A 12,368-nucleotide genomic window follows, 5' to 3' on the forward strand; every position below is an offset into this window, starting at 1 on the left:
ATATGAATGTACTATCATTTATTTATTCATTCTATTCTTCATGGTGTCTGAGTTGTTTCCAGGTTTTGGCTATTACACTAAAGCTGCTAAGAACATTCATATAAATGCTTTTTGTGCTCCTAAGCACTCATTTCTGTTGGGAATGGAATAGCTGTGTCATAGCATAAATGCATGTTTATCTTGTGTAGATAATTGCCAAACAGTTTTCCAGAGTAGTTGTACCAATTTGCACTCTCACCGGCAATGGATGGGAATTCAGTTGCTCTGCATTCCTGTCCACACTTGATATTGTCTGATCTTTTCACTTTAGCCATTCTGGTAGGTGTGTAGTGGAATCTATTTGTGGTTGTAACGTGCATTGCCCTACTGGCTAGTGACGTTAAGGGTGTTTTCATGTGCTTATTGGCCATTTGGGTTTTGTCTTTTGTGAAGAGGCTGATCAAGTCTTTTTAACATTGGGTCTGGGGTCTCTTATACTCTTTTTTTTTATAGGGACATCTTGCTATTAACAACCTCTCCAGGTGACTTAGGAACCTAATGCCAGAGAACCACCTCTGAAGTTCTCTTTACGTTGCCAGTTTTCTTAAGGCATCATTTTCCTTTCTTCAATTCCCAAACCACAGCTCACTTTCTGCCTTGTGTCCTTCTGTTATTCAGGTTATAGATTCACTGCTTTCCTCTCAACTTGCCTTGAACTGCATGTGGCAGAAATGGACTTCCTGGATTAAATATGGCTGTGTTTCTGTCATCGGAGTCTGGCTGAGTCTCCTGGTCTTTCCGGCAGCATTTTGTTATCACTGTAACCTTGCCAGAGACGCATGGGGTGGAGAAAGATGGGAAGAGAAAGAAGAGTGTGGGAACTCCCCCAGGAGGGCGAAGCCCCACGGCTCCCCTCTCTTCTCCAATGCCTGCCTTCCTCCTCTCCCAGGAGCCCACAGGAAGGAGGATGTCTGTTCAGTATTTTTCTGTGCCTGTGTCTCAGGGATTTGTGTGTGGATGTGACCTGCTTGGGTCATCAGGGAGGCACTGTTTCCTATCCTTCCACCCTCAGTGCCAACTGTGCAACAACCTACCATCTAAGTACAAATGCTCCCCAACGGATGAGGGGACCTAAAAATTTTACAGTGTCCGGGGGTCTAAGAACTCGTATAATCCAGCCTTCATTCTAGAGATGAAAATAGTAGAGCATCTTGGGGAAGGTGTCTCCGTGGGAGAACCTGCTGGTCTGTTTTTACGCATGATCGTCCTGGAAAGAGAGGTGTGTTTCTTCTAAAGAGAATGGAGAGATGGAGGGAGGGAAAGAACATGTTTTTCTTTTTTGCCTTTAGTAGCAAAGGGGGTTCCCTCTTGCCGCTCTTTCCCTCTGTGTACTGCTATTCAGAGGCCCGGCGTGGCAGGAAGTGGTGAGGTGGTGGGAAGGAGAACAGAAAATGCTCAGTGAGTGCATCATGTGTGTCCGCCCTTTCCCTCCCCAGCTCCCACCTGGAGGCTGGGGGAGGGGGCCTCAGAGGGCTATTTACAGTATCATCACCATTAACGAAAATTCATCATGATTTTGTGTGCATGCATAGGAGAGTCTGGCATTGATAATTGTGAGACTGGCTCTGATAAGGATTTCTTTTTCCATTTGTAGGCTGGTTGTGATGGTGAGAGTATTGGAAATTGCCCATTTTCTCAGCGTCTCTTTATGATTCTCTGGCTAAAGGGCGTTATATTTAATGTGACAACGGTGGACTTGAAAAGGTAAGACAGGGTTTCTGCAGTATTGAAATAACTGTACCTAATTCCCTATACACACACACAGCACACACACACACATACAGAGACAGACCCACACAGGCATACAAACAGACACACACGCAGACACACAGAGACACAGACACAGAGGCACACACACACACCGACACACACACACAAGCACACACACACTTCTAGGACCCGTGGGCGATATCGCAGGCACGTCCACCCTGGGTCAGGACCCTGGATTGAAGCGGGAGTAGTGTGGGCCACGCAGTAATTACAGAACGGGATCAGACGTAATCCAGAAGGAGCAGGAGTTGAGGGTGCGCCGTGCGTAGCCTGCTCTCCCAGCTATCGGTCAGCTGTGAACCTCTCAAAAGCCTGTCCAAGCACCACTCCTGGCTGATAACACTGGGGAGAGTTAACATTTCACCTCCGTCTCCAGATAAAGGGCCACGCTTTCCTCGCCAGTAGGACAGTTTGTAAACCCACAATCGCCTTTGAAATTCTCAAGGGTGGTTTCTCTTAAACGGGGGAGGACACAATTCAGCCTTGGAAATGATCCAAACACTGGCGCTACCAACGCTGCCCTTCCCTCCCACCCAGGAAACCCGCGGACCTGCAGAACCTGGCTCCCGGCACCAACCCGCCTTTCATGACTTTTGATGGTGAGGTCAAGACGGATGTGAATAAGATCGAGGAGTTCCTAGAGGAGAAGTTAGCCCCCCCAAGGTGGGCCTCATCAAAACCCGTGTTCACAACTCGCTTGTCAGTTCTCCCCATTCACAGACAATTCCGTGTGTTGGTTTTCTCTGCCCATGGTACTCACTTCCCGAGTTGTACCTGTGATGTGCCACAGAAAACACAGCGAGATTGGAAACCCTGAGCTTAGGTGGCTCGGATTTCTTTGCTCCGCACCTGCAGTTTGGCAATTAGGGGTTGATGGCAGGAAGTGGGGAGGAAGTAGGCCGATGTCACGTGGGTGGGTCGTTTCTGCTGGAAGGTAAGGAGCAGGTGTGTTAGCATGCAGCATCACAGCGGGCTGGACCTGGAAGGGAACCTTCAAGTCCATTACCTCTATTTCAGGAGGGAGGGAACTGGACCAGTAAGGCCAGGTGGGGCCCCGCATCCCAGGATGAGAACAGTCTGTCCGGTGCTTTTCCCCTGGACGGCGTTGCTCTCAACTTTGAAGCTGGAAAGAGTAGGCAGACATTCAAGGGGCAGTTTTCATGTTTATATCCACTCAGAGAAAGTCACTTCCTCCTCCTCCCTCACATCGTATTTTCCTAACTCGAACGTGGCTGATCTGTGAAACTCTCATTTTGAATTTTTCAAGGTACCCTAAGCTGGGGACCCAACACGCTGAATCTAACTCTGCTGGAAATGATGTGTTTGCCAAGTTCTCAGCATTTATAAAAAACACCAAGAAAGATGCAAATGAGAGTGAGTCCCTCCCGTCTTCCTGTTTTCTGCTTTCTGCTTGGACCCCCGCTCCGCCTCTGGTGCGGCTTCTTATAAGATCTTGGGAATTCTGACTCGTTTCACAGTGGGGAGGGACCTGTACGTAGAAATGAGGAAAAGTACCTCTGACATTGACACGTGGGTTTCAAGAGATTGAGTGCTTCTTCTAGAGGTGGGGAGCCCAGAAAACCACATTTTTAGGGGAAAATAATCACCACCAGGGATTCCTTGCCGCACCATGGGACTCAGTGTGAATGAAGCTTCTACTTCTGCTTACTTCATTATGTGATTTCCATAAAGAGTTTTGAACAAATGAATGAGTTCTAGAAGTAGCAGTGTTGTGTAGACGGCAGAATTACTTTCCAGGGAGAAGTGAGTCTTTTATTCAGAACTCGTAAATCCACCTCTCTCTTTCCCAAGTCTCCAATGCTCACTGGCCGTGTCTCGGGAAGGAAGGGACAAACTCCTTCTTCGGTATCTAGAGAGAGGTGACCCTAACTCCCATGGTTCATCTTAGTCATTTTTTGCCCTTCTGTTTTAGTTTATGAAAGGAACCTCTTAAAGGCCCTGAAGAAGCTGGATAATTATCTAAATAGTCCTCTGCCTGATGAAATAGATGCCTACAGCACCGAGGAAGTTACGGTTTCTGGAAGGAAGTTCCTGGATGGGGATGAACTCACGCTAGCCGACTGTAACCTCTTACCCAAGCTCCACATTATTAAGGTCTGTCCTTCCTCTTACCTCAGGTGCTGAATACATGAATGGGGCTTTGTTTCATTGTGTTTTGACTTGTGTTTTTGCCGGACATCGAAACAATCTAAAACGCGGACTCTTGAATTTAAAAATCTAGCTTGTTACTGTTTGAGGCAGGCAAGCCCCAAGTTTCAGATCTGTGGATGATATTCTCAGGTGTTCCTCAGAGGTTCTCAAGAAGCATCTGAGAACTTGGCTCCCATCCCTCCATCCTCACTGCTTCTCTTTTCGAGTCTCACCCCCAGAGCCTAAAGAAAAGCTATGTGAAAGCAACTTGAGGGAATACATTGATTATACCTGGTGTTTCATGCTCCAGGCTTGGAGATGGTGTGTGGAATCTGCTAGCATTAAAATGTGAACTTGGGGAATTCCCTGGCTGTCCAGTGTTTAGGACGTGGTGCTCTCACTGCAGTGGCCCAGGTTCAGTCCCTGGTTGGGGAACTAAGATCCTGCAAGCCGAGTGGCCAAAACACAACAAACAAATAAACAAACAAACAAAACAAAACAAAAAAAATCTGAGCCAACCTGGAAAAAAAAAAAATGTGAATTCAGTCAATTGTTGGTGATGGGCAGGGTAAGCCTAGCCCTGTCTAGGGACAAGAGACGGTTGGTTCCTAACACTGACCCCCTACAGCTGGGGAGCAGCTGACAACTCCTTGGCTGGACCTCTGCCAGGTTTGGCATCCTGTCTTCCCAGGTGGTTGACTTGGACTTGTGACAAGCCCACACTTGGACTCCTTAGTTATGGCTGCTGTCAGAAGTGCCCCAGCCTGTCTATCACTTACAGGTGTTAGTTGTTATTATCATTATCACTGTTGCTATGTCCTTGGTCCTCAGTAACCTCAGATGCCCCAGGAAGAAACTCAACCCTTGTTCTGGGGCATCTTTATTATTCAAATCCTACCAGGTCCAGAGCTAGGTCCTTGGTATAAGGATAGGGGAGATGGGAGAGAAGACACAGGGAAATACAAGCCAAGGACCCTGTGTTCTAATAACACATTTAATTAGCACTTAGAAATTTACGAATTAGGTTCACACAGTCTGTGGGATTGATGTCCTGTGGGCTACTAGCCGCCCCTGGTGACTGAAAGTCATTCCCTTGCCTTTCTCTTCCTTCCGTACTCCATCCCAGTCCTTGCCACATTTTTCTTCTTTCTTCTGTCTTCCCTGTTGTGCTCAGAGGGTACCAACTTGAAATTCCAGCCTTGAAGACACTGTTGATCCTGTAAGTGAACGTTCGTTTCCGTAGCTCTGCCAGTCCTCTGACATTTAAAATTAGCGAAAGCATCTCAACCCCTCAAACCTGCTACATTGGGGATATTCTAAATTGGACATTTGGGAGCCATTTTCCAACAAGTTATTTATGTAGTTGTGTTTGGTTTAGTCCCTTTACTGAATGTATTCTAATCATTGCTATTACCAGTGTGGCATCACAGAAGCACATGGAGGTTAGGGAAGGCAAGAGACACATACACACACACACACACACACACACACACACACATCAATTGCCACTTATTTAGCCCCTATAAAAAAAGATAGTTTAAAATGTCAGTAGAGGGGGTAAACTTCAGAGTAAAATAAAGCAGTCCATGGCTCCAATATAAGACCTAACTGCAAAATCTTCAAAGCCAGTTAGCACTCAAAATACCAAGCAGCTTACTAATCTTCCAGGATGGAGCACTTCTGAAAGGAAATGAGAATCAGTGTAAAGGAATTGATGGTAAAAAGATGAGAGAATAGAGGAAATTTATCATTTATTCCCTTCCTGAAACCCAGCAAAAACATTATGAAGGACTAAAGCATTATCTCCACCTTTTATAAAACTAGAAAAGGATGGATCACCCACTCAAAGACTTAGAAACTTCAGCCAGTGTGAGGGGTCACAGAGCCTAGGCATGCTTCTCTAGATCTTCAGCAAGGTTCAGATGTCTCTAAAAGTAAATATTACAGCCCTGAAATGCCCAATCCAGACTTCTTTGTTTGAGGACAGGGCATGGAGCGGGCCACGAGAGAGGCAGGGACCATCCCTACAGAGCTGAGATCTCTGTGGGGGCAGAGTTGAAGGCGGAACTGTTCAGAGGCGCCATCTGTATCTTCACCACCGTTCTCTAATGCAAAGGAACAGGGAGGGGAGGTAAAGAGGAGGAGAGAAGACAAGTGGCATTCTGCTTTGTGACTGCTGAGCAGAGAAAAGAAACAAGCTCTGAACGAGTCAAAGGAGAGACTGTAAATTATCTGAGCTTCACTTTTAGCCATGATGACCGCTTCCTAATCTGTGAGCGTCAGAGTGGAAGATGCACTAACCTTGACTTTGACCCTGACTCTAGCCCTAAGCCTAATGTGTCCCTGGGACAGAGTATAGAGCAGTGTTTGATGAGTGGGTGTTTGAGGGTAAAATCCATATTGGTCTACCTGCTGCCCTGCCTCACTCCCTTTGCCCGCCACACTGTTTTTAAGCAAATGGTAGGTCCAATAGAGCCGCCCATTAAAAGATGGTTAATAAGCAGAAAGAATCCAAGTGGGATTTCTATGTGGATAGAGATGATCCAAAAGGAGGGGGGAAAGGTTAAAGAAAGAACAAAAGAGGAAAAGACAGATGAGAAACACGTACCTGATAAAGATTGCTCCAGTAAACCAAAGAATTTTTCAGACAGATACTTCTCTGTGGCCTCAAAAAAATGAAAGAGAACCTTTGGTGAAAATGCTCAAAGACAAGTCACAAGATACCAAAAAATATAATATCACAAGGAAGATGAGAATTAAGCTGGTAGAACTAAAAAACACCCTTAAAGAAAATAATTTCAGAAACAAAAGTGATGTTAGAAGTAGCAAGAAGTGGAAAAAGACATTGCAGAAATTCATCAGACATCGGAGGATGGGCCTGAGAAAATTATCCCAAATCAAATGGAGAAGAAGCACGAGGTAAAGAGTAATTAGCGAGACCCCATAATCAGAAAAAAGAGAACAGGAAAGAAAAAAGAGAGAAAAAGAAGGCTCAAAGGTAAATTATTTTGAACTAAAGATGACCTGAATCTTTAGTTTAACATGTCATGATTAGAAAAATATTGCCCAGAACAATCAACACACTATCACATATTTGGTAAATTATTGAACTTTGAGGATAAAAAAGAACCCTTTGGGTGTCTAGATGATGCTGATGATGATAATGGTGATGATGATAATAATAATAGTAATAATAATAATAAAAGATAAAGCCACCTACACAAGGAGGGAATTCAGACTAGTCTCATATGTCTCTAGGACCACATTAAAACCCAGAAAACAGTGGTTTAATAGTTAAAGGATTAAAGGAAAGGATGTGTGATGTAAGAATTTTATATCCTTGTAAATTGTTGTTTTTACCTAGACTTCTGGTCTCAATGAAATAAGCACTCCTGAGCTATTTTTAAAAATAAAATTGCTATATGATGAAATAATAAAAAATGATAATAAAATAAGAATCCAGGAACAGAGAAGGTGTGTGGTATATAAGGATTGGTGATAAACATAGAACCTATTTAAATCTAAAACCAGAACTAAGCCTAAACAGCAGTGGGAATTATAACTACTGGAAAGAAACAGAGTATAGTAAACTTGGATGTTTTACACCATTGGAAGGAGGATAAGGGAGCAGAAATGAAAAGAACTGTAGGTATACTAATTTCCTCATTTGTCATTATCAGAGTAAGTAGAGATCATCTAAAGTTGATAAATCAAGAAATAAAGAATTCTTATTATTTAAAGTTATATAAGAAACCACTGGAAGAGTTAAAACAGACCATAAACCTTCTAAACCACCAGAAAGGGAAACACACAAACACACATGAACACAAAAATATTCACAGAAAGTTGGAAAACAAAGTATTACATTCATAAGATATGATACAAATACAAGCTTACGTCTATGAAAGGCATATAGATAACAAACTTACTCAGAAATGCTAAAATAAAAAGAGGGGCAAAGCTAAACCAGGCAAATGCAAACAAAAGGAAAGCAGAATTCTTGACATTAACGTCAGTAAGTTTGAATTCAAGCAAAAGATGTTAATTTAGGAGGCTCTCTGAAAGTTCTATGGTCTTGTTTTACTGCATCAATAGCTCCCGGCCTCCAAAATCTGAGAAATAAGTCCCGAAGATCTTCTAATTGGTGATACATTCCATGCTCACGCCATCCAAACGTCCCAGGAGCCAATACAGTGGAAAGGAACAAAGCAGAACGGGCCGTTGTAGCCTTGGGTCCTTGTTATGGGATGAATCATGCCCCCCCAAATATATGTGTTCAAGTTCCAACTCCCTGTACCTCAGAACGTGACCTTATTTGGAAATAGGGTCTTTGCAGATATAATTAGTTAGGATGAGTAGGGTGGATCCCCTAAGCCAACATGACTGATGTCCTTATAAAAGGGAATTTGGACACAGACACACCAGCACAGGGAAAACGCCATGTGAAGGTTGGAGCTGTGCTCCCACAAGCCAGAAGCTGGGGGAGGGACCTGGAACAGATCCTTCCCCAGAGCCTTCAGAGAGAGCCCGGATCTCCTGACACCTTGATCTTGGACTTCTGGCCTCCAGGACTGTGAGAGAATAAATTTCTGTTATTCCAAGCCACCCAAGCTTGTAGTGCTTTGTTAAGGCAGCTCCAGGAAACTCATACTATCTCCAACAGTATACACCCTCCTTTGTGATGAATTCCCCAACGGTACCCTGCCAGCCAGAGGAAACATCTCACATCATTGTGTGTTCATGATGTTCATTCTCAGCTACCCTGTCTGTACATCCACTATTGCCATGAGGATAAGAATAAGGATATTTTGGTTCACGAATCTATCCTCTGCACATGGTGGACGCACAGTGAAATGATCCTGTCAGGGGCAGAATGATGGAAATCCACAGGAGTAACATACACAGGTATTTGGGATTTCAGGAGGTGAGGCTCAGCAAATAGGAAAAAGAGAGGGCACTTCACAGTGATCCTGGCACAATCTAAACTGAAGATCCAACATGAACCTCAGGCACCAAATAACACAGCAGCAGAACACAGGGAGAGAAAACTGCCAGAAACACAAAGAGAAATCCACTGGAGTACGGAGCAAATTCATGCCAGTGGATCACAAGGATCGTCTGTGATAAATCGGTGGGCACGGTTGTGTAGAGCCTCTGTTTTGAGTCCCACGCTCAGTATGCCCCATGCAAACTCAAAATGCAACTCAGAGCAGCCCGAACGGCTATAGGACGACATGGGAACTTGAGAAGGAGAATATATTACACGCCTCAGAAGAATGGATTGTCTGATCTAACTGCCTATGTTAGTGGGTTGTCCCTTTCTGACTATTTCCTCTTCATTTTCAGATCGTGGCCAAGAGATACAGAGATTTTGAATTTCCTTCTGAAATGACTGGCATCTGGAGATACTTGAACAATGCGTATGCTAGGGATGAGTTCATAAACACGTGTCCAGCCAACCAGGAGATAGAACACGCATATTCGGATGTTGCAAAAAGGATGAAGTGAAGTCGGGGTGTTTTCTGTCTCATCTCAGTCGTATGAGCTAGACTATGAAAAGAGTGTGTCCTTTGTGTTTCCCTCCCAATAACCATCCTTTGCAAAATAATGCCTATATTTTAACAGTGCACAGGCCATAGCGTGATCCACTCAACACCAAATGATACATAGTCTTGTAATTTGTCAACTCACTTGTGTATCTGAATAATACCAGTATCTGTTGTTATACACACCAATTATCCAGTTTATATTCATTTATGTCTTTAACATTCTGGGACCTGCAACACATGCCCTAAATATCTGTAATCCACAATATTTAGGGCACGTGTTTTGCAGTTTAAGTTTCAAAGCAAATAAGGTTCGGTTCAATTCCGCCTTTATTTAAAAAATTGTATCTGTCTCTGATAGTTTTTAATCATGCATAGCCTATTTTTTTCTGCTCTAAAATAGTAGTTTAATTTTTTTCGGAACAAAAATTCTCTTTTTATAATTACAAATTACACGCTTATTTTAATACTTTAAAACAATGTCAGAGGGCATAAAGAAGAAAGAAAAAAATCACCTAAACTTTCACTACACTTAGATAACTGCTGATAACTTATTGGTGAACATCTTCCAAATCCTCAGACTCTCTCTTTCTCACACACACATTCACACCGCACATAATTTCATGCCTCTGTGGTATTGTGTTAGTTTATTTTCAAGGACTGGTGAGGGGACCCCTTGGTAATGCCTTGATGGTCAGCCATAGAGGACCTAAAACAACAGATTCAGCAACGCAGAGCTCAAGAGGGCGCTTGTGGCCAAGTTTCACAGGGATGGAGAACTGTAGGGTCACAGACCCACAGGGACTTGCAGGGACAAGCGGGGACCGGAAGCCGTGGAGGGTCCCCACCTGCCTTGTTCCTGCCTCCGTGATGCCACTGCCCCTGGTTCCAAGGAGGGCGTGGAGGAGGGTGCCTGTCTGTGTCCCTTCCCAGCTCCCTTTCGGGGGCCTTCTCTTGCTCCCCTCCTCTCACAGAGACCATGCCTTCAGGAGGACTCCTGACATCAGCTGTGTGTTGCAGAATCTCCCTGCCCTGTGTTGAAATGTGGACCAAGCACACCTTGATCCCTTCTGATGGCCGCTCTCTCCAAGACATAACACTGCGCCTCTTCGGCCATGATGCCGTGTAGGGCTAGCCCGGATCTTGTTGCTTCTCTGCTCTCTCTAGTGTCATTTCGAGGTCAAGCAAGGAAAATCCAGAGAGATTAGATTCATGGTGACTCCTCTTGGGCAGTTCTGGCAAATAGTCATGCTAGGGAGGGAGTGGAAACTACTGAGTCAAAAGAGTTTCTGGTTCATCTGTGACTTCCCCTGCCCCATCCGTGAGCCAGCCCCTCAGGCGCAGCTCCCTGTGGGCTGGGGCCCAGCTCCTAATCAAGCCTTGGAGGACAGAATGGGAGGCTGTTTCCATACTCATCAAGACTCACTGGGTTTGAGTGTTATCTGCCAGGCTGTGTCCCTTTGACATTTGTACACACCTTCCAGAAGACCTGCTTGTCCAGTTGGTGACAGCATGTGGTTGATGTTAAATGCTCGTTAGAAAAAATATACATACACCTGCTCACCGGGTGATTCATTTGGAAGAGAGGAAAATGCATTAACAGTAACCCTTCTGGGATTTAGTGAAAGATGTCTAGTAAGAGAAACAAAGTCTTTGAGATGGTGGCCACTTTCTCTCCCCTCTTGCTGGATGCTACGGTTTTACCAGGGGCGGCCGACCCCAGCCCTCCACTTGCTTTGTTAGCCATGTATTTTTGGAGGTTGTGTCTAGCATGTGCCGCCATGATTCCTGTTTCACATCTGTTTAGGAGTCAGATTATTAAGATGAGTTTTACCATGTTACATTTAAACTTCGTAAATGAATTGACTACCCGATGTTACTAGTGCAAACTTTGTATTTTTAGAGGTTAAAGTGATCTACATAAACTCCGTGATGCCTTAACAATTAAATGAATTATAAAAATGTTTACATGGAACCAATATCTTTGATTTTTCTTTTTTTTACTTTGCATTCTCCACTGAGATGTGTGTGTGTGTGTGTGTGTATCGTTTCACCTGATCCCTTGCCTGATGGGAAAAAGTGTGGAGTAAGTCACAGGATATGATTTGCCCCAGGACACACATCACTAAAATGACCCTGATCCACATCATCCTAGGGATAGTCCTATACTATAATTCTCTTTTAAAAAGGTAGGATGGGATAGGAGTTAATACTTACAGGAACTTTAGAAGGGGGACCCCACTGAGATTTAAAGAAATAAAATGAATGGGAATGAGCTTCCTTTAAAATGGCAAGAGCAACTTTGAACCAGAGGTTATCAGTAGTTGAATTCGAGATTATCTGTTATTTGAATTGTGACCCACAAAGACATTCTAACGGAGCCTTAAAGAGGTCTGAAAAAACACGTGTGACCTGTCCTTATCCAGGTGGCTGAAATAGAGGCCCCGCGGACTGTTCCATTTTTAAGTGTATTTGTAGGAAATCGGCTGGTTGCTGGCAGCCTTCCCCTCCCGGGGGCCCTGTCCTGCACACCCCCTTCATAGGCCCCTAGAAAGCTATTCATATGTGGGAAGGTGAGAAATATTCCAGGGCTGTTCAGCTAGCTTAAAGTCTTTATTAGGTGTGGTTTTTTTGAAACGACATACATTTGTTCTTCCAAACATACCATGCAGGATGCAAATACAGACAAGTTGTGAGTGCAGCCCTCCTCTGAGGCTGATCGTGGGAAGGTTCTCAGGCTGAGGGGATTCTGTTCTTGCTAAATAGTTGCCCAAGAGGCTGGACAATTCAGAAAAAAATAGCTTTACTTCTGAACATAGAATCTCCAAATGTAGGCTGAAAAAGAATATGTGTCACAAAGTT

General features: G+C 44.1%; 1 protein-coding gene across 2 annotated transcripts in view; it reads left to right on the forward strand.

Moving 5' to 3' along the window:
- LOC132364965 (chloride intracellular channel protein 6) overlaps nt 1–11,479 on the forward strand; it is a 43,532-nt gene extending 32,053 nt beyond the window's left edge. For both annotated transcript variants that reach the window (XM_059921497.1, XM_059921496.1), the window contains exons 2-6: nt 1,634–1,743; nt 2,347–2,472; nt 3,077–3,183; nt 3,743–3,924; nt 9,307–11,479. In XM_059921497.1, coding sequence (XP_059777480.1) covers nt 1,688–1,743; nt 2,347–2,472; nt 3,077–3,183; nt 3,743–3,924; nt 9,307–9,468 — 633 coding nt within the window. In that variant the 5' untranslated portion in view covers nt 1,634–1,687 and the 3' untranslated portion in view covers nt 9,469–11,479. The remainder of the gene's footprint in view (nt 1–1,633; nt 1,744–2,346; nt 2,473–3,076; nt 3,184–3,742; nt 3,925–9,306) is intronic.
- Nucleotides 11,480–12,368: the final 889 nt, after the last annotated feature.

This window comes from Balaenoptera ricei, chromosome 4 (genome assembly GCF_028023285.1).
Source record: "Balaenoptera ricei isolate mBalRic1 chromosome 4, mBalRic1.hap2, whole genome shotgun sequence".
Classification (NCBI taxonomy): domain Eukaryota; kingdom Metazoa; phylum Chordata; class Mammalia; order Artiodactyla; family Balaenopteridae; genus Balaenoptera; species Balaenoptera ricei.